The 25,256-nt window shown below is 32.1% G+C and overlaps 2 protein-coding genes and 1 long non-coding RNA gene across 3 annotated transcripts in view; 2 read left to right on the top strand and 1 right to left on the bottom strand.

Moving 5' to 3' along the window:
• Window positions 1-15,786, bottom strand: part of LOC111705427 (uncharacterized) — a gene marked incomplete at its 3' end in the record, with an annotated part of 47,734 nt that extends 31,948 nt beyond the window's left edge. The window contains exon 1 of the mRNA XM_023477980.1: window positions 15,583-15,786. The remainder of the gene's footprint in view (window positions 1-15,582) is intronic.
• Window positions 15,787-17,744: 1,958 nt separating this feature from the next.
• On the top strand, window positions 17,745-23,630 carry LOC111705441 (neuronal acetylcholine receptor subunit alpha-3). The gene is made up of 10 exons (XM_023477995.1): window positions 17,745-17,816; window positions 18,280-18,323; window positions 18,949-19,014; window positions 19,086-19,126; window positions 19,542-19,616; window positions 19,698-19,758; window positions 20,636-20,695; window positions 20,979-21,080; window positions 22,082-22,160; window positions 23,527-23,630. The coding sequence occupies exons 4-10, from the start codon at window positions 19,110-19,112 to the stop codon at window positions 23,604-23,606; spliced, it is 474 nt and encodes a 157-aa protein (XP_023333763.1). The 5' UTR covers window positions 17,745-17,816; window positions 18,280-18,323; window positions 18,949-19,014; window positions 19,086-19,109; the 3' UTR covers window positions 23,607-23,630.
• A 1,084-nt stretch (window positions 23,631-24,714) lies between these two features.
• LOC111705440 (uncharacterized) lies at window positions 24,715-25,198 on the top strand. The gene is made up of 2 exons (XR_002766012.1): window positions 24,715-24,940; window positions 25,052-25,198. It is a non-coding gene; the product is annotated as an uncharacterized LOC111705440 (long non-coding RNA).
• The last annotated feature ends 58 nt before the right edge of the window (window positions 25,199-25,256 follow it).

Here is a 25,256-nt window from a genome sequence, read left to right as displayed (position 1 = left end):
TTTATCCATTCTGGCTTTCTACATTTTTCTACATTCTTTACATTCTTTTACATTCTTCTACATTCTTCTACATTCTTCTCATTCTTCTACATTCTTCTACATTCTTCTACATTCTTCTACATTCTTCTACATTCTTCTACATTCTTCGACAACATTGTCACTTTGTTTTTATCTATTCTGTCTATCTACATTCTTAAAGCAACATTGTCAATTTTCTTATATCTATTCTGACTATCTACATTCTTACAGCAATATTGTCAATTTGCTTATATCTATTCTGGCTATCTACATTCTTAGAGTAACATTGTCAATTTGCTTATATCTATTCTGACTATTTACATTCTTAGAGCAATATTGTCAATTTGCTTATATCTATTCTGGCTATCTACATTTTTAGAGCAATATTGTCAATTTGCTTATATCTATTCTGGCTATCGACATTCTTTGAGCAACATTGTCAATTTAACCCTCTTCTAACCTTTTCTAAATAATAAAATGTAAAAAGTGTCTTTAACATTTTAGATTTATTTAAGATCGATTTTAAATAATTTGTTCTATGAATTGTGGTTTAGTATGCTATTAGACGAAAAGAGAGATAGATAGATAGATAGATAGATAGATAGATAGATAGATTGATAGATATATAGATAGATAGATAAATAGACAATAAGTCAGATAGTTAGATAGATAGGTAGAATGGTATTCATTCAATGCCATAACTTTTGAAGGATGTCGAAGCGTTCCTAACATACAGTACATTTAATATATATTTAATATACGACGAAAATAATTAGTTTCTTCTATATATAAATTAACCCATTCATTTTTTTCTAAAGTCTAAGCACTTTAAGTGTTTTAACCTTCAAAATGTACTCGGCCCCTTTTTATATGATTTTCAAAAATATTCTATATATTTTTATGTCATTTATTTTGAAAAATCCTCGGTTTAACATTAAAAATTTGTTCTATTCTGTTGTATAAATATAAAGATAAAATTATTGTTTAATTTTGTTTTTAAATCTATGGAAAGAGACCGAGCAGTTTATACATTTGTCAATGTTAGTATTTGCTTCATACTTTGTCAGTCATTTAAATCATTAATCCGATATATTTCATATTTTATATTATATGGTAATCATTTTAACATTATCAAGTGGGAACACTTCATACATTAAACTTGAAAACTAATTGACAAATTAAATTTCGAAACTTATTGATAAATGTTTGCGTGGATATTAAATGGAATTTTTTTCTCAATTAATCTTAAGATTATAAAAGTACGTTTAAAGATGTTTTGATTAGGGTTTCCAAATCTTTGTTCAATCTCTTTCTCAAAAATTTCGTTCAGTCAACGAAAATGTGAACGAAAACGAATATTTTTGAACGAAAATTTTCGCGAAATTGGCTAAATCTGTTCGAAATTTCCGCAAAATTCGTTCAAAACTATCGCAAAATTCGTTCGAAATTCTCGCAAAATTCACAATATTCGTTCGAAAATTTCGGGAAATTCGCGAGAATACAATCTTCTTGATGCGAAATGGAAAGATTTCGATTTTGACAGAACGAAAATTGATCGAAAATTTCGCGAACATGAAAAATTTCCTTCGTTCATTTTCGCGAATTTCGTTCAACAAAAATTTCGATGGAAACCCTAGTTTTGATACGTTTCCAAAAGAATCAAAGCAATCTTATTTTTTTTTTCTGAGATATTTTGTCAAAACTTCTGATTTACTAATTTCTATATCTTTGAAACCCAATATCGTGATATTTTTACCTGTGAATTCTGTTAGATCAAATAATCTAATTTTGAAATATTAAACGGTTCTCACCATCAAGTTGCAAAGATACAAGTATTAGAAATTTGAGTTTGGAGCTAAAGCGTTATTTTCTCTATCTTTGTTTTTTTATATTTTCTTAAATTCTGAACTTCGTCTTGTCATTCATTGTAGATTATCTTTTGAAAAATTACTGAAATACTAATTTATTCTTATACTTTTCCTTTCTTTCTTTTTTGTTCTAGCTTAAGATAGATAACTTCTCTCTATCTTCTTTTATTAATCTCTTCAGTATAATAATTTCCTCTGACTGCTATCTATCTATCCTATATGATCTATCTAATATTTCATTAATCTATTGGTAGGAACTAGTAATCATTTAAACATTATCAACTTTATACACTTCATACATGCTACTTTTGTCATGCAATCCTTCTATCCTTCTATCCTTTTATCNTTACATACATTAGAACTCATTGTGATATATATATATATATATTAAAGGTGTCTTCTATCCTTTTATCCTTCTATCCACCTATCCTTTAATTTTCCCATTTAAAAAAAGTATTTTTTCTTTTAGGACTTTTCACAGTAGCTCTTATTTTCCGCATTAGACTCAAAACCCCTGGATTCCTCCAACCCCCTTAGATCCCTCTAAAGCCCTATGGATCCCTTCTCCAAACCCCTGAGATCCCTTCCAAACCCCTGGATTCCTTCAAATCTCCTAAAATCTTCCTTTAACCCCTTGGATCCCTTGAAATCTGTTTGATCTCTTCAAACCCCTTCGATTCCTTCAAAACCCTGGATACCTCTAAAATTCCAAGATTCCCCCAAAACCCTGGATACCTCTAAAACTCATGGATTCCTCCAAAACCCTGGATCCCTCCAAAATTCCAAGATTCCTCCAAAATTCTGGATACCTCCAAAATTCCTAGATTCCTCCAAAACCCTGGATACCTCCAAAATTCCTAGATTCCCCCAAAACCCTGGATAACTCCAAATTTTCTAGATTCCCCCAAAACCCTGGATACCTCCAAAATTCCTAGATTCCCCGAAAACCCTGGATACCTTCAAAATTCCTAGATTCTCCCAAAACCCTGGATCCCTCCAAAATTCCTAGATACCTCATAAGACCCATGGATCCCTCCAAAATTCTTAATTCTTTACAAACCCCTGGATTCCTCCAAATATCCTGGGATCCCTCTTAAAACGGGTAGTTCATCTACTCTTGAGCCCTCTCAGTCTTTTGTAATGAAAATGTGTACTAATTAGCATTATGCAAGGCCTTAAACTTATAATGATTTGGTTGAGCTCTTTGGTCACTATTTCATTGCCCAATCATCAGGGCTTGATGAAGCAGTGGTTAGCGTATTTGATCCGTATTCCAAGGATTCAAAAACTGATGAATTGAGCCATACTGATGAGTCCTGATATGGATATATATATATATATTTATTTAAGCTTGTTATTAATGCAGCCTATATGCTCTAACAAGATTAAGACTAATTGTGATTATTCCGTTTAATTTATTAGTTTTGAAGGTAAATGAGCCGGTCAATATAGAGTCATTAACACTTGATTATACTGAATCCACTAATTACGGAAATAACACATATTTAAATAAATATATTGTCTAAATACTCTTTTAATTAACTTCCTCTAGTTTCGATGATTTGTTAATAACAATTCTATTTCGCTTAGTTAAAAAATATACTTGTTATCTAATAGAAGGTACGTAACCCCCCCCCCCGTGTTGGCAATTAAGGGTTGAAACATATTGTCATATCCTTATTAGAGTGTGCAATTAACGTAAAAGAACCTATTTGTCTTTAGTAAATCATTCAGAAATACGTTTATTTTGACATTTAATTAAATTTTTAATCTTGTTCCGACATCAGCCTTAATCGTATTTAACATGTTAAACCACTGTGTGAGTATATTCGCGCTATGAAATGTGCACACCATGAAAACTGCGAATATATATTTTAACAAACATGCAAAAAAACTCATGATCCAGCAATTTTCTGTTGGTATGTGAATTGTGGACACATTGATTCGAGAGAAGCAATAGCTTTAGAAAATATGCTAAAAAAATAGGAATGGATACAAGAAAGTATCCGAATTTTTGGTATTCTACACATTGCAACTAATTCATTTTCTCGCATTTTTTGTTTTAGCATTAATATTTGTAACCCGTTTTTATGTTTGTTTATCTCTAAACCTTTATAATGTATATCTAAATTTGATTTTTTTTTTAAATGTTGATTTAAAAAAAATTCAGCCCATTCGGTCAAGCAGTTTTGCCATCCTAGCTATAGCTGACATCTAAATATATACTTTGCTGTCTTGTCTGTCTGTTTGTATCCAATAAACGTCAAAACTGCTGAACTGATCGGGCCCAAATTTTTTTGCGGGACTGACTTCACTGATAGCTATGCTTGTGTCCCTATGTGGTATTTAGAGCGGAAGTAATAGCTTGTTGATAGCTAAGCTTGTGTCCCTGTGTAGTATTTAGAGCGGAAGTAATAGCTAGTTGATAGTTACGCTTGTGTACCTGTGTGGCGTTTAGAGCTAGAGTAATAGCTTGTTTTATAGCTAGGCTTCTGTCCCTGTTTGGCATGTAGAGCCAGAGTAATAGTTTGTTTTATAGCTAAGCTTGTGTTCCTTTGTGGCATTTAGAGCCTGATTAATAGCTAGATTGATAAGCTATGCTTGTGTCCCTGTGTGGCATTTAGAGCCAGGTGGATTGTGTCCTAGTTGACTTGGATAGTGACTGGTTGAGCCTGGACTGATACAGTTTGTGGGACGAACTTTTGAGAGTACGGAATTTACTACATGCATATCCATATCAACCACACATCCAGACATTTAATAAAAAGTTAATCTTTAAACCATTTTCTGACAGCTTAAGGTCGTGAGACATGCAAATTTTCATAAAAACTTAGATTAAACATTCATTGGCACTTGGACTATAGAATTGTCTGAAACTAATTTTCAACATTTTTCTCATTGTAAATAATACAGAAATGAAATATATTTAGTCTACCTTTTCACGGCTAATATGATAAATTATATAAATTTAAGAATTAGGTTGATTAATCTGGCAACTAGAGGAGAACTAGAGGAGAACTAGAGAATAACTAGAGGATAAATAGAGGGAAACTAGAAATAAAGGAGAACTAGAGGAGAACTAGAAAAGAACTAGAGTAGAACTAGAAGAGAACTAGAGGAGAAATAGAGGATAACTAAGGGCAAGCAGAGGAGAACTAGAGGAGAACTAGAGGAGAACTAGAGGAAAACTAGAGGAAAACTAGAAGAGAACTAGAGGAGAACTAGAGGAGAACTAGAGGAGAACTAGAAGAGAACTAGAGGAGAACTAGAGGAGAACTAGAGGAGAACTAGAGGAGAACTAGAGGAGAACTAGAGGAGAACTAGAGGAGAACTAGAGCAGAACTAGAGGAGAACTACAGGAGAACTAGAGGAGAACTAGAGAAGAACCAGAGGAGAAGTAGAGGAGAACTAGGGCTAACTAGAGGAGATCTAGAGTAGAACTAGAAGAGCACTAGAGGAGAACTAGAGGTGAACAGAGGAGAACTAGAGGAGAACTAGAGGTGAACTAGAGGAGAACTAGATGAGATCTAGTTGAGAACTAGAACTAGGGGAGAACTAGAACTAGAGGAGAACTAAAACTAGCGGAGAACTAAAGGAGAAATAGAGAGAACTAGAGGAGAACTAGTCGAGAACTTAAAGAGGAGAACTACAGGAAAACTAGAGGAGAACTAGAGGAGAACTAGAGGAAGGTTAATGAAATGAAGGTATTGCCGTAAGAAATTACGGGTATGTGAAATATGAATGATTGATAAGCGTGATTGTGGCTTTTGGTTCAAGCCGCTGTGTAATAATTTCACTTTTTATCAAAGAAAACTAGCCTAATAGTGATGGAGTAGAAACTAAGAAGCATTGAATCTAAAATTATTATTCTTCATTTGGAAAATGATTACTTAACTGTTTGGCGATATAAAATGCGATTTAGCGTCATTAAAACAATTACATTTCCAATTTACAATGACATCCTTTCAACATGCATTTTCTGAGTTATATACGAAGGAGATACTGTGTCAATCAATTATGACAACTTCATCAATTGTCTTCATAAATCCACACGTCACAATTTGAAATGGATAGTCACTGCAAAAATTCGTCCACAATCCCTTCAAACAATCAATTTTAAAAGTATCTGCTGTATTTGTTTTTTCCTTAACGTGGATTTAACGGTTCTGTTCATAATCCAGAAAGCTGGGACTTTCGATCCCAATTTGCGTTTTGAATGAAATAGCATAAAAACAGATAACTCCTTAATTCTAAAGATGGTCGAATTTTAGACAAAAACACGTTTGTTTTGAAATATAGGAAACCGAATGCATCTTACTCTGCTTATGTCTGAATACGGTATTATTTTCATGTACATTGAACTCAAAGCGTCATTAAGTATTATAAAATTACTTTTTTGTGCTCATAATTAGAATTTTAAAAACACTTCTGGTTCAAGATTAATTAAGTTTGAAGCGTGAAAATTGAAGATTTTTTAGATAATAAAAAGTTAAAAACATTGAACAGTTCATTTATCTAATCAGCTATCCATGTTTTTGGTTGAAAAATATACTTTTTAGACGAAGTTGATTATAGAAGAACCAGATCCAATGTGAGATAATACCTGTATTACATGTATAATAAATAATAAAAAGGGGGAGGAAAAGGAGGGGGGGGGGCGGGGGATATCGAATTCATATTTGAAAATGTAATAAATGATAGAAATCATTTTATACCTATCCCGTGACAAGTATTTATTAAATGTTTTTATCAAGCAATTTTTCATTATTGTTCCAATCCTTCAATTTAAATTCGATTACGAAAAATTTAAAAAGATATGGTTGCGTCGAGATTATAATGAATATTTTAAAAAGAATTGTTTTCATTTCAAACGAAGATAAAAAATTGTCAAGGGCTTACTTTTTTCAATTTATTTAAGAAAATATATTACAAAAATGTTGGTGTAAGTTGGCAATGCAGCAACTAGTTGCAACGCCATTGTAAATAAAAATCAACGTCCTCGTGCATTGAGCGATTATGGACGATTTTGGGGAATTTTTTACAGTTAGAAGTTTTTATGCCCAAAGACGAGCTATTTTCTCAATATCTGTGCAATATATGACCTTAATCTTTCAGATCTAATCGATTTGGATTTAATATCATCTGATTGTATGAAGCCTAATTGTGTGGGTAAAATCTTGAATATTTCACTGGAACAAGGTAGGGGTAGTAAGTATAGAAATTGCACCGTTTAATAGAGAACAGGATTCTGTAGCAAATTATCTGGTTTATCGGGTCTCAGGGTCAAAATATTCAAACAGAATTCTTTTCTTTCCTGTCACAATTTAAATTTTATTAATCTCAAGTCACTTTTAATAGAGAAACCGTTAATGACAATCCTCCATTTTTCTCTAGAAAATTAAGGATCTCTCCGTCATGTTCGCTCATGCAATGTAAATAAAGGGTTAATTCAAACTAAGGATTGTCCGAAACTGGGATCCAAAATTTAGATTTTTCAACTCTAGGTCCAAAATTCACAAGCTCAAGATTCAATATTTAACTCAGGATCCAATTTTCAACTCAAGGTCCACTTTTTCAACTAAAGGTCGATTTTAAAATCAAGATTCAAAATTGAAACTCAGGGTGCAAAATTCGCAAATAGCCTAGGGTTGCAATATTCAAACTGAGGGTTAATATTCAAAATCAGGGTTGCAATACTGATGAAGAGGAGAACTAGAGGACAACTAGAGGAGAACTAGAGGAGAACTAGAGGAGAACTAGAGGAGAACTAGAGGAGAACTAGAGGAGAACTAGTTTAAAAAAAGTATTTTTTCTTTTAGGACTTTTCACAGTAGCTCTTATTTTCCGCATTAGACTCAAAACCCCTGGATTCCTCCAACCCCCTTAGATTCACGAAAATAGTTAGTATTTTTTAAAATAGTTAAAACAAAATATTTTATATTGAACCTTTATTAGATTATGTTTCATCGAGAATACTTACATGCTTTTAAATTAAAGGGATAGTTGCCATAATTAATTAATTTATTTCTTTTTTATATTTCTCATTTAAGAGAATTTTTTGAGAACTTCCCCATTAGTAGGATCAGATGATAAATGATAACAATCTGTAAATCTATGCTAAAAAGTTCAGTTATGTCTTCCCCACATTTCAGCGCAATTTCGCGCAATTTCGCGCAATTCCGCGCAATTCCGCGCAATTCCCCGCAATTCCGCGCAACGGAATTCCGATTGGAAACCCTAAATGGCATATTTAATATAGCAGTATTTATGTCACTGCTAACATATTAACTTTTAGTGTCAGACATTATATTCAATAATGGTGAAAAAATAAGTTTTTGTAAAAAACTCAAATTGTCTAATCTCTATATCTTAACAACCTAATGGTGTAGACCTTTGATATTCAGAACTTTGATTATTTGACAGGATTAATATTTTGAAATTCAAAGGTCTGCGACATTAGATTGCAAAGATATAGAAATTATAAAATCAGAGTTTGTGTCAAAGGTTCAATTTCTTTAGATTGAAGTGCTAATTTTGCAGTCAAATTAGTTCTTTTTTACTCTATTATTTCTATCTGGAGATAAAAAAGATCGTATCGTTTTAAAAACGACGAAAAAAAAACGAAAAACGAAACAGGCGTTTTTAAAAAAGATCGTTTTTGAAAAAGTTCGTTGTTTCGGTAATGCAGGTATAGGTCGTTTTAAATTTTTTTTTACTATCGTTAACGACGACACTACGTTGACGATTGTTAGCGATCTTTTTAAAACAAAACACTCATAAAACTCAGACATCAATGACGTCATTAGCAATTTCTTCAAAATCTCTTTTGCCATTTATTTTACTAAGGCCGAATTTAAAGAATTTAAACCGTGTGGCTCAAACTTGAGACACAGCTCAAATTCCTTAAATTCGGGCTCTAGATCATCTATTTGACCCTAACTATATTTTGATCAATTAATGCAAAAGTGCATTTACGCATACTAAACAAGCAAAGGTAAAATTCAAAGAATTTAAACCGTGTCACTGAACCGCCAAAAACCGGTTCCCATTGAGCAACGGCTCAAATCTCGAAAAACTGAATACACTTTCACGTGAAACCAAATATATTTGACTCAAATTCTTAAAATTCGGCCTCAATTCGCATAAATTGTTGTCAGTTTAGAAATTAACAGTTTAAAGCTTAATTCTTTTTAATAAAAAGTCTTGTGTTTACATTAGCGCCCAGAGACAGTACACTGCAGTACTAAAGATGTGTACACTTCTGAAATGACTTTCCTTGCCTTACATCCTTGCATTTTTTCTTTTTTTTATGTTCTTTTGTCGGTGGATGAATAGTACATGGCAACTCCGTTGTCTGTAGGTTTGAAGATTAGACTAAACGGGATTAAATACAAACTAAAAGATTCTATGGACCAAATGTAATGGATTTGAACTGCCTCACATATATTCAGTCTGCATATAAACAGTCTCATAAATTTTTAAGACAGGGTTGACTTTGAAGTGTCGCAACGCCCTAAGCTTAGATTTTACCGCTCTATCTCACTTATGCTTTTCTGTAGCCCTTTATATGTACATTTTAGCACTGTAACGCACTTGTAGTTAGCTTTGGTTTTTTAGAAGTAATAGGCAAAATTCTCAACAATTTAAGCTTGAGAGCGTGAGACCATTAGATCGCAGTGCCGCGGGTTCAAATTTAAATCATCGATTCAAATCCGTCCTGAATCTTGAACAGTGGTTCAATTTTGAACTGGCAGTAGACGTGGCTTAGCAACGTAGAGCTCAAATCTTGCCCAGGTTGTACAATGTACAGTAAGACTATTGATGGAAAAAAGGAAGGTACGCCAAAAATGAATCATCTCCCTTTAGATAGATTAAAAAAAAGAAATTTCAAATGTAAATTTGTCCATGGTCAAATGTGGAAAAATATAAGAAAACAAGAAAACTTTTATAATTATTTAAAGGTTGTTTTTTTCTTCCAGTAGTAGGGGCTGTTGGACCGGATGTTCAGGTAAATATTTCAGTTTAAAGGGAGTGTCTGACTAGACATTGTAGTTGAGCTGAGAATGCAGTATTGTAGAGCAATGTTTTTCAATTTATTTGAGGCCTATTTTAAATTATTCAAAAACGACGACGAAAAATGTAACAAAAATATATAGTCGTTAAAACGTCTCATAGGTTGCAGATGAAGCCTGAAAAACGTCTCTTCAATACTGCATTCTCAGCTCAATTACCATGTCTAGTCAGACACTCCCTTTAACGAACTATCTGAATGCATAGTTTTTCATGCAAACCTAAATATCAATTTTGACCGTCTATGGATGGATTTTAACAATTTTTGACAGTTTTAAAAGCATCTGACACACGACCGCAAATTGTGCTAGTTTTACTATTTTACAAATATATTTTACGGTATTTTTTTCACTTTTAATTTTTTTCATCAGAACTTTAAATGATGACTATACAATTGAGCGTACATGATTTTCTTGTTTAAGGCCAGAGCGAGATTGATAAAAGATCTGCCGGTTGGTATTTTCGCAGGAGAGAAACTACAACCTAAGGTTACTTAATATATGAAAATATTATAATTAGAAAAACTGAATTTATTTGGCAAATAAACTTTTTTTCTAGACAGAAGAGAAAACTTTGATAGAAATGAGTTTATCCGTGAGGTGAATTTAATTTTGACAAAAAAACTAAAAACAACGATTTTTTCCGCTAGGTGTCTCTGCCACGTGGAATCATTAAGAACATCGAGAGCAGAGACACTTGGCTGACAAACTAATTAGCGTTTAAGTGCATTGTATATAAAACAAATACAAAATATTATGAAATATCAACTGTTTACAAATGCGTCGAAAAATAATCAATGACTATAGGTTTTAATATCTAAATTATTTGTTTGATATTAATACCCCCTTTCATTTTTCGCAAACACTCCCTTTAAAGGGAGTGTCTGGCACTTGTGCTAAGAATGCAGTATTGTAGAGAAATTTTGCTCAACAAATATGCACCGTAAAAACTTTTTAGTTCTCGCAGTGATTTCTTAACAAAATTTTCTACAATACTGCATTCTCAGCTCAACTACCATGTCTGGCCAGACACTCCCTTTGAAACATATTTTTTACTGTTTTTTAAGATCTGTGAATCTGGGGTTTAGTACAGGAATATTTCAAGCTGGATCCTCATAATTCCGATCTGAGCTGATGTTTTAAGCTGGATCCTCATAATTCCGATCTGAGCTGATGTTTTAAGCCGGATCCTCATAATTCCGATCTGAGCTGATGTTTTCTGCTGGATCCTCACAATTCCGATCTGAGCTGATGTTTGTTTTAAGCTGGATTCTCATAATTCCGATCTGAGCTGATGTTTTCTGCTGGATCCTCATAGTTCCGATCTGAGCGGATGTTTTAAGCTGGATCCTCATAATTCCGATCTGAGCTGATGTTTTAAGCTGGATCCTCATAATTCCGATCTGAGCTGATGTTTTAAGCTGGATCATCATAATTCCGATCTGAGCTGATGTATTAAGCTGGATCCTCATAATTCCGATCGTTTGATCCCGATATCATTATTCCACACCCCTTATCAAATATCAATTCATCTATATATCCACAATAAATGAGTTTCTTAGCTCAGAAGCTTTATTTAAGTTTTCAAGGTTTTTGAGAAATGAATTCCTGTTTAGCGTAAGGCGCTCGGCCAATCTAAAATGTATAAAATCTCAGCTCAACACAATTCCTGGAAATATAAAATATGAAATTATATTTCAAATAATATCTTTCCTTAAACAATTAAACATACCAGGGTCACAATATTATGTTTAAATAAATGATAATTGAATTTTCACCACCCATCCCCCCACCTTCCTCAGCTAATTAATGTACACCTCATACGGTCAAAATATAAAAAGAGAAAAATTAAAAAATATGAGTTTTTTAAAGTTTGAAAGTTTTAACACGTGTTTTATTAATGAAAAGTAACAACCTGGCTAAAATAGTAAAACATTTTGTCGTAATGCTTTTTTTAACAATTTATTATTTTTGAATGTTTAATCTTATAAATCAGACAAATTCTGATTTGATTCTTCTCTTGTCATCGTTTCTCTCTTTCCTTTTCTTTTCTCCTTCTGTTGACCTGATTCTGATGATTTTGAAAGAATTTGTCGTAATGCTTACTTAGAGTATTATGTAATTATTTATAAGACTGAAAAAATTTTAACTTTTTTAATAACGACTTTGATCGTTTCGTTATTGATGTTGATCGTTTCGTTACCGAAGTTGATTGTTCGTTACCAATGGTGATCTTTTCGTTACCGATGTTCGTTTCGTTACCGATGTTGATCGTTTCGTTACCGATGTTGATCGTTTCGTCACCGATGTTGATCGTTTCGTCACCGATGTTGATCGTTTCGTTACTGATGTTGATTGTTTCGTTACCGATGTTGATTGTTTCGTTACCGATGTTGATCGCTTCGTTACCGATGTTGATTGTTTCGTTACCAATGTTTATCGTTTTGTTACCGATGTTTATCGTTTCGATACCGAGATTGTTTTGTTACAGATGATAAAAAAACAATGAAAACAATCACAGTTCAAACTTTAAGCTTGGCTGGATAGTTATTTATGAAAGATATTTTTTCGGAGTCTTAAAAATTGAATCTAATCAAGAAGGCTACAGCTTATTCATCAAAATATAGATCAGTTTACAAATATGATTTATTTTAAGCATAGGGTAACCCGCAAAGGATGAGACTTCAGAGAAGACTGTACAGAATTATTCTTTCTGTTTCTGATATTCAGGATTCCCTGCAAATGTGAACTTGTGTCTTTCTTTGCCAAATCATTTAATAAGCCATTAAACCAAGCTTGTTGAACTATTTAAATTTAAAACTCGAGTCTAAAAGTCGTCTTCCTATTTTAGAGTTTTTGGTTATTTCTAACCTTTTTTCCTTTCGCTTTTTCGTATTCAAAAGATTAAGAATAACACTTATTTAGTTAGTTTTAACTATATTATATTTTTTTTAGCGTCAAAGGTTTGTTAGTTTTTTTAAATCCAAAAAGAAAAATGATCGTTTTTTTCCGATCGTTTTTAACAATATTGCTCGATCCCTAAACATGTGAAAAAATCTTTAACATTATAATTTTGTGAATCTTGGTATATACACATATACGGGCTAAACACGGGGTCGGGAGCAATTTTCCTATTAAATAAGAAGATGGTGCAACTTTCATATTCCTGTCGAAACATTTATCATTGTATAGTTGTTAAATCCAATTCTCAATGTTAGGTGAATTTTCATTTTTCTTTTTTCAAAAAAGCTGATATCCTATTTTCTAGTTACCAAAGGCATTTTGCTAAATGTTGTAAATATTGTACATTTATAAAAATGTTTTGGCATAGATAGGATATAATATTTTGTAAACTCCCACAAAAGGTAATTGTACAATGGACAACATGTTGGAAAAAAATAATTTAAGAAGTGCCTAAACACCTTTATCAACAGTATAATACTACAATATTACACACTTACATACATTAGAACTCATTGTGATATATATATATATATATTAAAGGTGTCTTGTCTAATTGTTTTTTTTTCTCATTTTGTGGCGACTAGCTTCACTAAAGTAAGGTTTGTAGCTGGCCCAAGTTAGAAAATTTTGACCATATATATCCATATTTGCTAATGCAATAGACAATAAACTACTCTATAAAAAATAAACTAAACTAATTGACTTTTAAATGAATCTGTATTTTTCGATCTCTCGCTCTAAAATTCTCTATTTCTATATTTGCTGACTAAACTTGAAACAGCCGTTTAAATATAAAACTTTTAAAAGGAAAAACCTATTTTAAAAGTAAGGTAATTCATTGAAATTTTACATTTTGTAGTTATATTCTCCAAACACAGTGAGCAGGTCCTGAGTAAATTTCTATGATATTAAAACTGCATCATCCCGTTGTTTGAGAAAGTGTCTTCAACGTGAAACTATATGTATCTTCAACATGAAACTATATGTGTCTTCAACGTGACATCCCGTTGTTTGAGAAACAACCCATTCTTCTCGTTAAATTGTATAATACTCAGTAACAGTGCAGAGTATGTACAGAAATTCNCTTCAACATGAAACTATATGTGTCTTCAACATGAAACTATATGTGTCTTCAACATGAAACTATATGTGTCTTCAACATGAAACTATATGTGTCTTCAACATGAAACTATATGTGTCTTCAACATGAAACTATATGTGTCTTCAACATGAAACTATATGTGTCTTCAACATGAAACTATATGTGTCTTCAACATGAAACTATATGTGTCTTCAACATGAAACTATATGTGTCTTCAACATGAAACTATATGTGTCTTCAACATGAAACTATATGTGTCTTCAACATGAAACTATATGTGTCTTCAACATGAAACTATATGTGTCTTCAACATGAAACTATATGTGTCTTCAACATGAAACTATATGTGTCTTCAACATGAAACTATATGTGTCTTCAACATGAAACTATATGTGTCTTCAACATGAAACTATATGTGTCTTCAACATGAAACTATATGTGTCTTCAACATGAAACTATATGTGTCTTCAACATGAAACTATATGTGTCTTCAACATGAAACTATATGTGTCTTCAACATGAAACTATATGTGTCTTCAACATGAAACTATATGTGTCTTCAACATGAAACTATATGTGTCTTCAACATGAAACTATATGTGTCTTCAACATGAAACTATATGTGTCTTCAACATGAAACTAAATGTGCTGATCTAAATTTTAAGGAATAAAGAAATTCTCATGAAAAATTTATCTTTTAAAATTTATTTTATGAAAAAATATTTATTTTAAATCTTTCATATTTTGAAGTATTAAAGTTGAAGGTTTTGAGTATTCTAAAAACTGATTTATTATTTCACACCCTTTTCAACTGTGAACTTTCAAAACTTTTTTATTCGTGTTTAATTAAGATGCGTGATAATAATTGTAAACATTGAAAACAACGCCTGTTAAGATCTATGCAAATCCTTACCTTTCATGAAGATTTTGCAACGAGAATATCTTTGCCGTCAAAATAACTGCAATAATTTGGCAAAAGTTTTTTTTCGATAAATTAATCAATCTTGTAAATGATGTATTGCTTTATGAAGAGATCCTTGTCAACTGTACGGATTGATTTTCAATGTTGCGGATTTTCTGATATAAATTGATTATGTTGTAAACTGGAGAGAAAGGAAGGAAGGATCAAGCAGGAAACAGGAGAAAAGAAAGTTGTGGATCATAATTTATATATATGATCGCTATAGCTGGACTAACTTGACTTACATTTTTAACGGAACCCATGGGTACCCGGCCCGAAGGTGACATAGACTATAACGAAAATTTAGAAAATTTTGGAAATTCCACAGCTTGATTTCATACCAAGCGCGGGTAAACGCTCAGTGTGCAAGTAACTAGGACTATGAATTTAAACTTGGGCTTTTCAAAAATGGACTACTTAACTCTCTTTTTGAAATTTACATTACAATATGTTATAAACCAAGTTGTTATTATATATATTAACTAATTAAATATGTTTTAATCTGATTTGAAATTTGTTGTGTTTATGTCAAAAAGTTATTTCAAAATCTAGTTATTCTAACAAAAATATAAATAATTTTTGCATAGGATAAAATCCCACCTTGATCTCTATTAGTTCTCCTCAAATCCAAGAAAAGTTATTTCAGAGGTGTACGTGCACCTTTTGTACTGCAGTGTACTGTCTCAAGGTGGTAATGTAAACACAAGACTTATTTTACAGCCTTACATGAGATCCATCTTTCACATAAAAAATCAATGAAATATTCTGGTCATAAGAAACTTTTATGTGAATTATCAAAATTATCAAAATTTAATGCTTTTAACCTCCAAGGATACTAAACGAACACTGAGGCATCTATTCTTGTTTACAAATTCCGCCCAGGGAGAACTGGTTTCAATATGTACGCAGAGTATACGCAACTGCAATTAACTTTCTTTGCATTATAATCTTGCTTAAAACATTTAATTGAAATATTTGTTATCATTACTGAAGTTAGGTGGAAAAAAATAATCAAAACCGCCAAGAGCTATTTTCCACCTAATTTCTTTATACTTGTAATGTTTCTCAATTTGTAATTGTGAACTCGTTCGTATATACTATATATCAATCTTGCAAGTAAAGTGTGAGAATATGAAGAAAACTAAATAATATAATATTTCATAACAAAAATATTGATATCCACAAAACTGCTTAACACCATTCGTGAAACCCGGGTTTCAAAACTGGTTTTTATAACGATACCCTGTCTTAAGTTTTGGACTCTGGGCGGCATTTGTAAACAAGAATAGAACATGCATCAGTGTTCGTTTAGTATCCGAGGAGGTTAAAAGCATTAAATTTTGATAATTTTGATAATTCACATAATAGTTTCCTATGACCAGAATATTTCATTGATTTTTTATGTGAAAGATGGATCCCATGTCAGGCTTGTGTTTACATTACCGCCCAGAGTACACTGCGGTACAAAAGATGCGTACACCTCTGAAATAACTTTCCTTGCATTACAACCTTTAAAAATGGGGAGAAAAAAAAGGGTGGAGGAGTAAACCAGGCGGGGTATTGTTAGGGTTTGTTGGAAAGAAAGGGGGCAAAACCGCAGGGGTCGGGGAGAGGTGGGAGGATGGTCAAAAGGAGGGAGGTTGTATGGATTGTAAGGCNCCTATATCATAGAAATGTTTGTACGAAGAATGAAAGTGTTCACGGATTAAGGTTTCTATGAAAAAGAAAGGAAGAGTATCATTTAACCTTCTCATCCCACTTTCCCTGCTTTATTAACTAAGTTTACAGGAATGCAAAACTTTAAATGACTCCGCCCTGAAAACTTTAAATATTTGCCAAACATTTAATTTAAGAATAGGATATTGGCATGACATGTGGTTCTATTCACTACTCTTAGTAAAATATTTATTATTCTTATTTTTTTTAAATTCTTTTTTACTTTATGCTTAAATTAAATCTTGTGTTTAAATCAATATGCTTTTACTCTTATCAGTATTTTTTCATTCCTTCTTTCAAATTACTCTTATCAGTATTTTTTCATTCCTTCTTTCAAATTTTGTTATCTAATATTCTATTTATTATTCTTATATTCTTTCAAGAAACACATTCTTTTAAATCTATAAAGGATATCATGCACGAGAACAAAGAAAACTAAATGATTGATGAAAATTTAATTAACTATTTATTTGTTGAATAAATCGTGTGAATGAAATCATTTGGTTTATTTCACCGTAATTCTCTGCAAAGACGATAGTTCCCGCGACATGCAATTAAAACTTACTCACGAAAATAGTTAGTATTTTTTAAAATAGTTAAAACAAGCTGAATTTGGTTTGATATAGACATATTTTATGTTAAACCAGTAAATATGGAATGATTTTCTATATTTTTAACTATCGAGGATTGTTTTCATGATTAAGAGATTATGTTTCATCAAGAATATGTACATGTTTTTAAAGTTTGGTTTAAAATTAAAGGGATAAGTCGCGATAATGTACCTTTACACTAAAAAATTGGTAGAGCAGTGTCACATTTGACATCAATGACGTCATTAACAATTTCTTCAAAATTTCATTTTCCAATTATTTTACTGAGGCCGAATTTAAAGAATTTAAACCGCGTCGCTCAAACTTGAGACGCGGCTCAAATTCTTTAAATTCTCGAGCTCTAGATCATCTATTTGACCCTAACTATATTTTGTTCAATCAATGCAAAGGGGCATTTACGTCTACTAAACAGGCAAATGTAAAATTCAAAGATGGTAGACCTGAACAAGTGTAAGAACGTATCCATTTTATGGATCTTTTCCATAATCAGACTAATCAGCAATTCAGGAAAATAGGAGTAAACTAACATATAAACATACATTTTTTTCTTTTTTTCATGTTCTTTTTTCGGTGGATAACGTGGCAACTCCGTCGTCTGTAGGTTTGAAGATTATTGAATTTTCGAATAAACGGTATTAAATACAAACTAAAAGATTCCATGGACCAAATGTAATGAATTTGAACTGCCTTCCGCGGGTTCAAATTTAAATCACCGATTCAAATCCGTCCTGAATCTTGAACAGTGGTTCAAGTTTGAACCGGCAGTAGGTGGTTTAGCAACGTAGCTCAAATCTTGCCCAGGTTGTACAATGTACAGTACAGACTATTGATGGAAAAAAGGAAGGTACGCCAAAAATGAATCATCTCCTTTTAGATAGATTAAAAAAAAAGAAATTTCAAATGTAAATTTGTCCATGGCCAAACGTGGAAAAATATAAGAAAACAAGAAAACTTTTATTATTATTTAAAGGGTGTTTTCTTCCAGTAGTAGGGGCTGTTGGACCGGATGTTCAGGTAAATATTTCAGTTTAAAGGGAGTGTCTGACTAGACATGGTAGTTGAGCTGAGAATGCAGTAGTGTAGAGCAATGTTTTTCAATTTATTTGAGGCCTATTTTAAATTATTCAATAACGACGACAAAAAATGTAACAAAAAATATACAGTCGTTAAAACGTCTTATAGGTATCTGATTTATCCTAAAAAACGTTCCTACAATACTGCATTCTCAGCTCAATTACCATGTCTAGTCAGACAATCCCTTTAATGAACTGCCTGAATGCATACTTTTTCAAACCTAAATCTCTGTCTAGACCGTCTTTGGATGGATTTTACAATTTAACAGTTTTTAAAAGCCTTTGACACAAAACAGCAGATTTTGCTAGTTTTTAAAAGACATTTTACAGATTTTTTGTGAACACTTTTTCAAACTGAATTTGCACATTTTGTCTTTATGACCCCAGGAGGCCATCTTATGCAGACATAGGGATTAATTTAATACCCTTCAGAGATATCCAGTATTGATCCTTAAAATTGAAAGTGCCCAATTTGGATATCAAGATCAAGCATTCAAGATTAACGATATCCACACATAAGTTCCGGTCTCTGATCAACTTAAGATAAGATAAGATTCCTGTTTAAGGCCAGAGCGAGATTGATAAAAGATCTGCCGGTTGGTATTTTCGCAGGAGAAAAACTACAACCTAAGGTTACTTCATATAAGAAAATATAATAATTCGAAAAACTGAATTTATTTGCAAATAAACTTCTTTTTTCTAGACAGAAGAGAAAACTTTGATAGAAATGAGTTTATCCGTCAGGTAAATTTAATTTTGACAAAAAAAAAATAACTTGAAACAATGATTTTTTTCCGCTAGGTGTCTCTGCCATGTGGAATCATTAAGAGCATCGAGAGCAGAGACACCTGGCTAAAAAACTAATTGGCGTTTAAGTCGAAAAATAATAAATGACTATAGGTTTTAATATCTAAATATTTGTTTGATATTAATACCCTCTTTCATTTTTCGCGAACACTCCCTTTAAAGGGAGTGTCTGGCAGTTGAGCTAAGAATGCAGTATTGTAGAGAAATTTTGCTTAACAAATATGCACCGTAAAAACTTTTTAGGTCTCGCACTTATTTCTTAATTTTTTTTTCTACAATACTGCATTCTCAGCTCAACTACCATGTCTGGCCAGACACTCCCTTTGAAACATATTTTTTACTGTTTTTTAAGATCTGTGAATCTGGGGTTTAGTACAGGAATATTTCAAACAGCAGGATGGATGAAACTTAAATGGGAGGATGAGAGGTATGTATCTTATGGACTTAGGTCAACATAATTTCATTTTTCTATTAACTGAATCTTAATATTTATTCTGTTTTTCTGCAGGTACAGATGGGAGCCTGATAAATATGAAAACATTGAGTCTGTTAATCTCCCGTTCTCCAAGGTAAGCTAGTAAATCTCTTAAAGTTTTCAAATTTTTGTCTACAGTGAGAACCAGAAAACCATAAAATCCGGGGCTGGAGCCGACTTTTAGACTCAAGTTATGACTTTAAATAGTCCAATGAACATTAGACACAGCAATTGTGCAGTGTAAACATCCTCATTTGTTATCACATTTTAGTTTTTTCTTTCAATCATTATTTATCGATTTTTTCAGCAATAACAAAACAAACTAGAATCAATGGCGTATATGCCATTTCTTTCAACATTACAATGGTCGATCACATGACGTCTCTAAATTGTGGCCGTACTGTGGTCGTATGAATTATCTATCTATCAGATAAGAATTTATCGTGAGACATCTGGCGGCCAAACTATTGTCCTCTAAAGGACGACCACTGGTCATACATTATTATGGAGAGAACGGGCTCAGAGCCCAAAACTTAAGACAGGGTTGTGAAAACCAGTTTTAGAACCTGAGTTTCACGAATGGGGTAAAGCAGTTTTGTGAATATCAATATTTTTGTGATTAAATATTATTTATTTAGTTTCTTTATATTCTCCATTTTTTCAAATCTCTTAAATCAAAATTTACACAATGTTAAGACCCCAAAAAGGAAACTCGGGAGTTTCGTTCAACGATACTCTTTTAAATTTCGGACTCTTATGTATCTTTAAAATTGTATTGTGTAAATCGATATTAATGTTGGACATTTATTTTTCAGAAATACTTGAGTTCAAATTACATATAACTTAAAGAGAAAAAAAAGACATCAAGCATTACTTTCATTTCTAGTTTTCACTGTAAAAATCACATGCAAATCATGTTTCACAGAAAGTGTTCAACATTTTGATATAATTTGCTAGTATTGTACATGTAGGATTGGTCTCCTGACGTACTGCTGTACAATGGATTGGAGGATAAATTTATGTACAATAAGGTTAACTTTTAAGGCATGAATTTGTGTACAACGTGTCCTAAAAGCAAAGAAATTAAATGACTACTTTGTTAACGTATTTTTTAAACCTAACTGTTTTAATTCAAGTTGTAACGTACTTTAACCATATTCCATATATCCAGAAACCAGCCTGCTATGAAAATTTGATTGAATTTTTAAAACTGAATTGTTTTTTTAAATGTTGAAACGCCTCTATAGCTCACTAACTTACATAAACCTTTTTGTAACACTAGATATATATCTCTACATGAACATTTTTACTTAGGTTGGAATACTAGAGCATACTGGAGAAATCACTTACATTATCGCTCTTTACACGCAATCATCATGTTCTCCTAACTTTACTGATTTCCCTTGGGGTATCCAGGTATCCAACTATACTGATTTCCCTTGGGGTATTCAGGTATCCAACTATACTGATTCCCCTTGGTGTATCCAGGTATCCAACTATACTGATTTCCCTTGGGGTATTCAGGTATCCAACTATACTGATTCCCCTTGGTGTATCCAGGTATCCAACTATACTGATTTCCCTTGGGGTATCCAGGTATCCAACTATACTGATTTCCCTTGGAATATCCAAAGGTATCCAGCTTTACTGATTTCCCTTGGGGTATCCAGGTATCCAACTATACTGATTCCCCTTGGGGTATCCAGGTATCCAAATATACTGATTCCCCTTGGGGTATTCAGGTATCCAACTATACTGATTTCCCTTAAGGTATCCAGGTATCCAACTATACTGATTTCCCTTGGTGTATCCAGGTATCCAACTATACTGATTTCCCTTGGGGTATTCAGGTATCCAACTATACTGATTTCCCTTGGGGTATCCAGGTATCCAACTATACTGATTTCCCTTGGGGTATTCAGGTATCCAACTATACTGATTTTCCTTGGTGTATTCAGGTATCCAACTATACTGACTATACAATGCATTTCCCTTTTTGAGATATCAAACTATGTATATGCTGATTTCTTTTCAGTAATTTAGATATCTAACTGAAAATTTTGTGTTTATCTTTAAAAACGCCATTTTTTAAAAAATACTATCCATAAAAAACTCTACTCTAGAAATACTGCACTAATGTTAGGGTTTTTACTAGTGAAAGTACAAGCCTATAAATTCCTCACAATTCAGAGCAAATCTGAGCAACTCCAAGCAAATCTGCACAATTCTGCGCAACGGAATTTTGATTAGAAATCCCAATTTAATCGTTAAATTACTATTTGTTTGTTCAATCTAATTTTTTGTTTACTGTTTAGGTTTGCAGTTTGTTCAATCTAATTGTGAAATTAGGTTTGCAGTTTGTTCAATCTAATTGTTTGTTTAGGTTTGCAGTTTGTTCAATCTAATTGTGTGTTTAGGTTTGCAGTTTGAAGTTTGGTTCTTGGATAAATACTCAGTACAGAGTTGAATATCGTCTTCCATCAAATTCGTCAGTTGGTAAAAGTTTCAATATATAAATGACAACTTAAAAGATGTCGTCTTCCATTGCTACTCAAATATTCGGTCTCTTAGATTTTTCAAATTGTTCAAAAAATCTGATCATCTTATGTTTTTCCTTGATCAAATATTGGTTAATTCTCATTGAGAACTAAATCTAATGTGTACATCCAAGAAAAATAAATGCAAGAGCAAAATTTACTATTTAGTAAGATTTAGAGATAGAGTTTTCAAAACATCTATAAATTATCTAATAATCATGATAAACAGATTTGGTAATTCCTTTAGTAAATACTTTTGTTGGGTTTTTACTAATTTCTACAAAACCGACTTCTTCTAGAACCATCAGTAGTGCTTCTAGAACCATCAGTAGTAGTGCTTCTAGAACCATGAGTAGTAGTGCTACTAAAACCTGAGAAACTAATGCCAGAAGCATCAGAAGCTTCAGGATTGCAACCAACAGCTTGATGACTACTACCAGAAGTTTTAGGACTGCTACCAGACGCATTAGAACGGCTGCCAGAAGCTTCAAGACTTTTACAATGCTTCAGGACTGCTACCAGAAGCTTTAGGACAGTTACTAGAAGCTTCAGGACTGCTTCTCATAGCTTCATGACGGCTACTTAAGTTTCAATTCACTTTTTTTGGAGCTTATCTCATTATCAAAATTTCAGACAGAACCTGGGAAACAAGGCAGTTCACCCAGGACTTTCAAACGTTGATACAACATGCAGTATTTAGGAAAATACATAAAATTTGAGGACCAAATTTTTTACCATTCAAAAGTTATCACAAAAAAACAAACTCTATCTCAATATTATTTGGCCAATTTCTTAGATGCTCTATCATAGGTAGAACCATAGTCACACTATGGTTACGCTTTACCAGAGCTGTGTAGATAGATAGATACGACCTATAGTTGTACCTATACTTCATACTTCATTTGGTTTGCCTGTTGCCCTCTCAGATGGACATACAAGTTTTATCCACAATATTTTTTTTTGCTAATCCGGTTTTTCTTGGTAGTGAACTTGGATTTTCAGAAGACATCCAGAAATTTTGTTGGTTTTCTAAACCTTGAGGCCTTAACTTCAAAAATTAAAATCTTAGCTTATGAGCTAAAAACTCGGTTAATTTCGCAAGCAATCTTACCTCTTTAGTTTGGAGCTGTAGGTCGTTGAATGAAGTAAACCTTAGTTTTATTATAACTATGCACATCAAATGTATTATTATGGGAATGCACTTTACTCTGTGTAAATGTGATGACTATTTCAAAAATCTATTTTTTTCTTCTTTAAAATTCGATTTTTTTAAAAATCCACGGGCAACGCCGGGCACTTCTGCTAGTTATTTTATATTTGTTCAGGATTGAATGAGTTTGAATCTGGAGTAGGTTGGAAGATAGTAAACACCTCTAGCAGGCTTCAATCAGTTCAACATAGTTAAGTTCAGGCAAACCATTCACAACTAAATAATTGTTAACATCTATAGTATAAAGTAGGCTTCAATATGTTTAACATCTATAGTAAGCTTCAACTTGTTTAACATCTATAGTAAGCTTCAATATGTTTAACATCTAATGTAGGCTTTAATATGTTTAACATCTATAGTAAGCTTCAACTTGTTTAACATCTATAGTAAGCTTCAATATGTTTAACATCCATAGTGGGCTTCAATATGTTTAACATCTATAGTAGGATTCAATATGTTTAACACCTATAGTAAGCTTCAATATGTTTAACATCTATAGTAGGCTTCAATTTGTTTAACATCTATAGTAAGCTTCAATTTGTTTAACATCTATAGTAGGATTCAATATGTTTAACATCTATAGTAGGCTTCAATTTGTTTAACATCTATAGTAGGCTTCAACTTGTTTAACACCTATAGTAAGCTTCAACTTGTTTAACATCTATAGTAGGCTTCAATTTGTTTAACATCTATAGTAAGCTTCAATATGTTTAACATCTATAGTAAGCTTCAATATGTTTAACATCTATAGTAAGCTTCAATTTGTTTAACATCTATAGTAGGCTTCAACTTGTTTAACACCTATAGTAGGCTTTGTTTAACATCTATAGTAAGCTTCAATTTGTTTAACATCTATAGTAGGCTTCAATTTGTTCAACATCTATAGTAAGCTTCAACTTGTTTAACATCTATACTAGGCTTCAATTTGTTTAACATCTATAGTAGGCTTCAATTTGTTTAACATCTATAGTAAGCTTCAATTTGATTAAAATCTATAGTAGGATTCAATATGTTTAACACCTAGTAGTTCAGGCAAACAACTAAAACATTTTTCGACTATATATTTTAAAAGCTGAAGTGAATTTGGAAAAAAAATGTTGACTTAAAAGACTCAAAAAGAGTCGAAATTAATGACTAAAGACTAAAAAACTAGATTTTTAACTTTTCACACATTATAGTTTATTAAGACAGATATTTTTCCTGTTTTGCACTAAGGTTTCTTTCTCTTAAGCATGCTATTGAGAAGCTATTCTGAAAATAGGAACAAAAAAATTTTAAAAAAATAATTTTATTTTTGAAAAAATAAAAATCGATTTTTTTTTAGCCTATGTTACCTCTAGGGAAGTCAGGAGTTTCCTCAAAATATTTTAGCCGTTTAGCCATTGTAAAATTACAGTGTTTACTTGTCTGTTTAACTCTGTCTTATTGTTTTTGTGACGTTTGTTTAGGAGCCTGCCCATCTAGTCGTCTTCGATTTTGCATTTCTCAGAGAAACCTACTTTGACGGGGCATTCGGAGTTCTTCAGAAGGTTTGTTTTGAAATAATATTTCATCCTAGAGATTCAAGTCTATTAATATTAATATATTGATGATCTTAAACAATATTTTGCAGATGAAAACTTTAAAAAATGATATTTTAGGAGAACAGAACTTCAGAGCTGTAGCTTTTTAAATGAATTAACTGTGTTGAGACAATTCTGAGGATTTTCTAGTTGGGCTTTCTTGTAAATATTACTGTTTAGTTAAAAATAAATTATATTAAATAATAAATAATTGAACAAATTGTACAATTGAACAAAATTTGTAATAATCTGTTTTTGTAACATTGACAAAATAAACTAAAAT

The sequence above is a fragment of the Eurytemora carolleeae genome, unplaced genomic scaffold (assembly GCF_000591075.1).
Source record: "Eurytemora carolleeae unplaced genomic scaffold, Eaff_2.0 scaffold489, whole genome shotgun sequence".
In the NCBI taxonomy this organism is placed as follows: domain Eukaryota; kingdom Metazoa; phylum Arthropoda; class Copepoda; order Calanoida; family Temoridae; genus Eurytemora; species Eurytemora carolleeae.
This window is presented reverse-complemented; position numbering and strand designations above follow the sequence as displayed.

Coding starts and splice junctions, on each gene's coding strand:
- LOC111705441 (XM_023477995.1), top strand. Junction 19,617..19,697: donor CTTAAATGGGAGGATGAGAG/GTATGTATCTTA, acceptor GTTTTTCTGCAG/GTACAGATGGGAGCCTGATA. Junction 21,081..22,081: donor ATTTCCCTTGGGGTATCCAG/GTATCCAACTAT, acceptor TTGTGTGTTTAG/GTTTGCAGTTTGAAGTTTGG.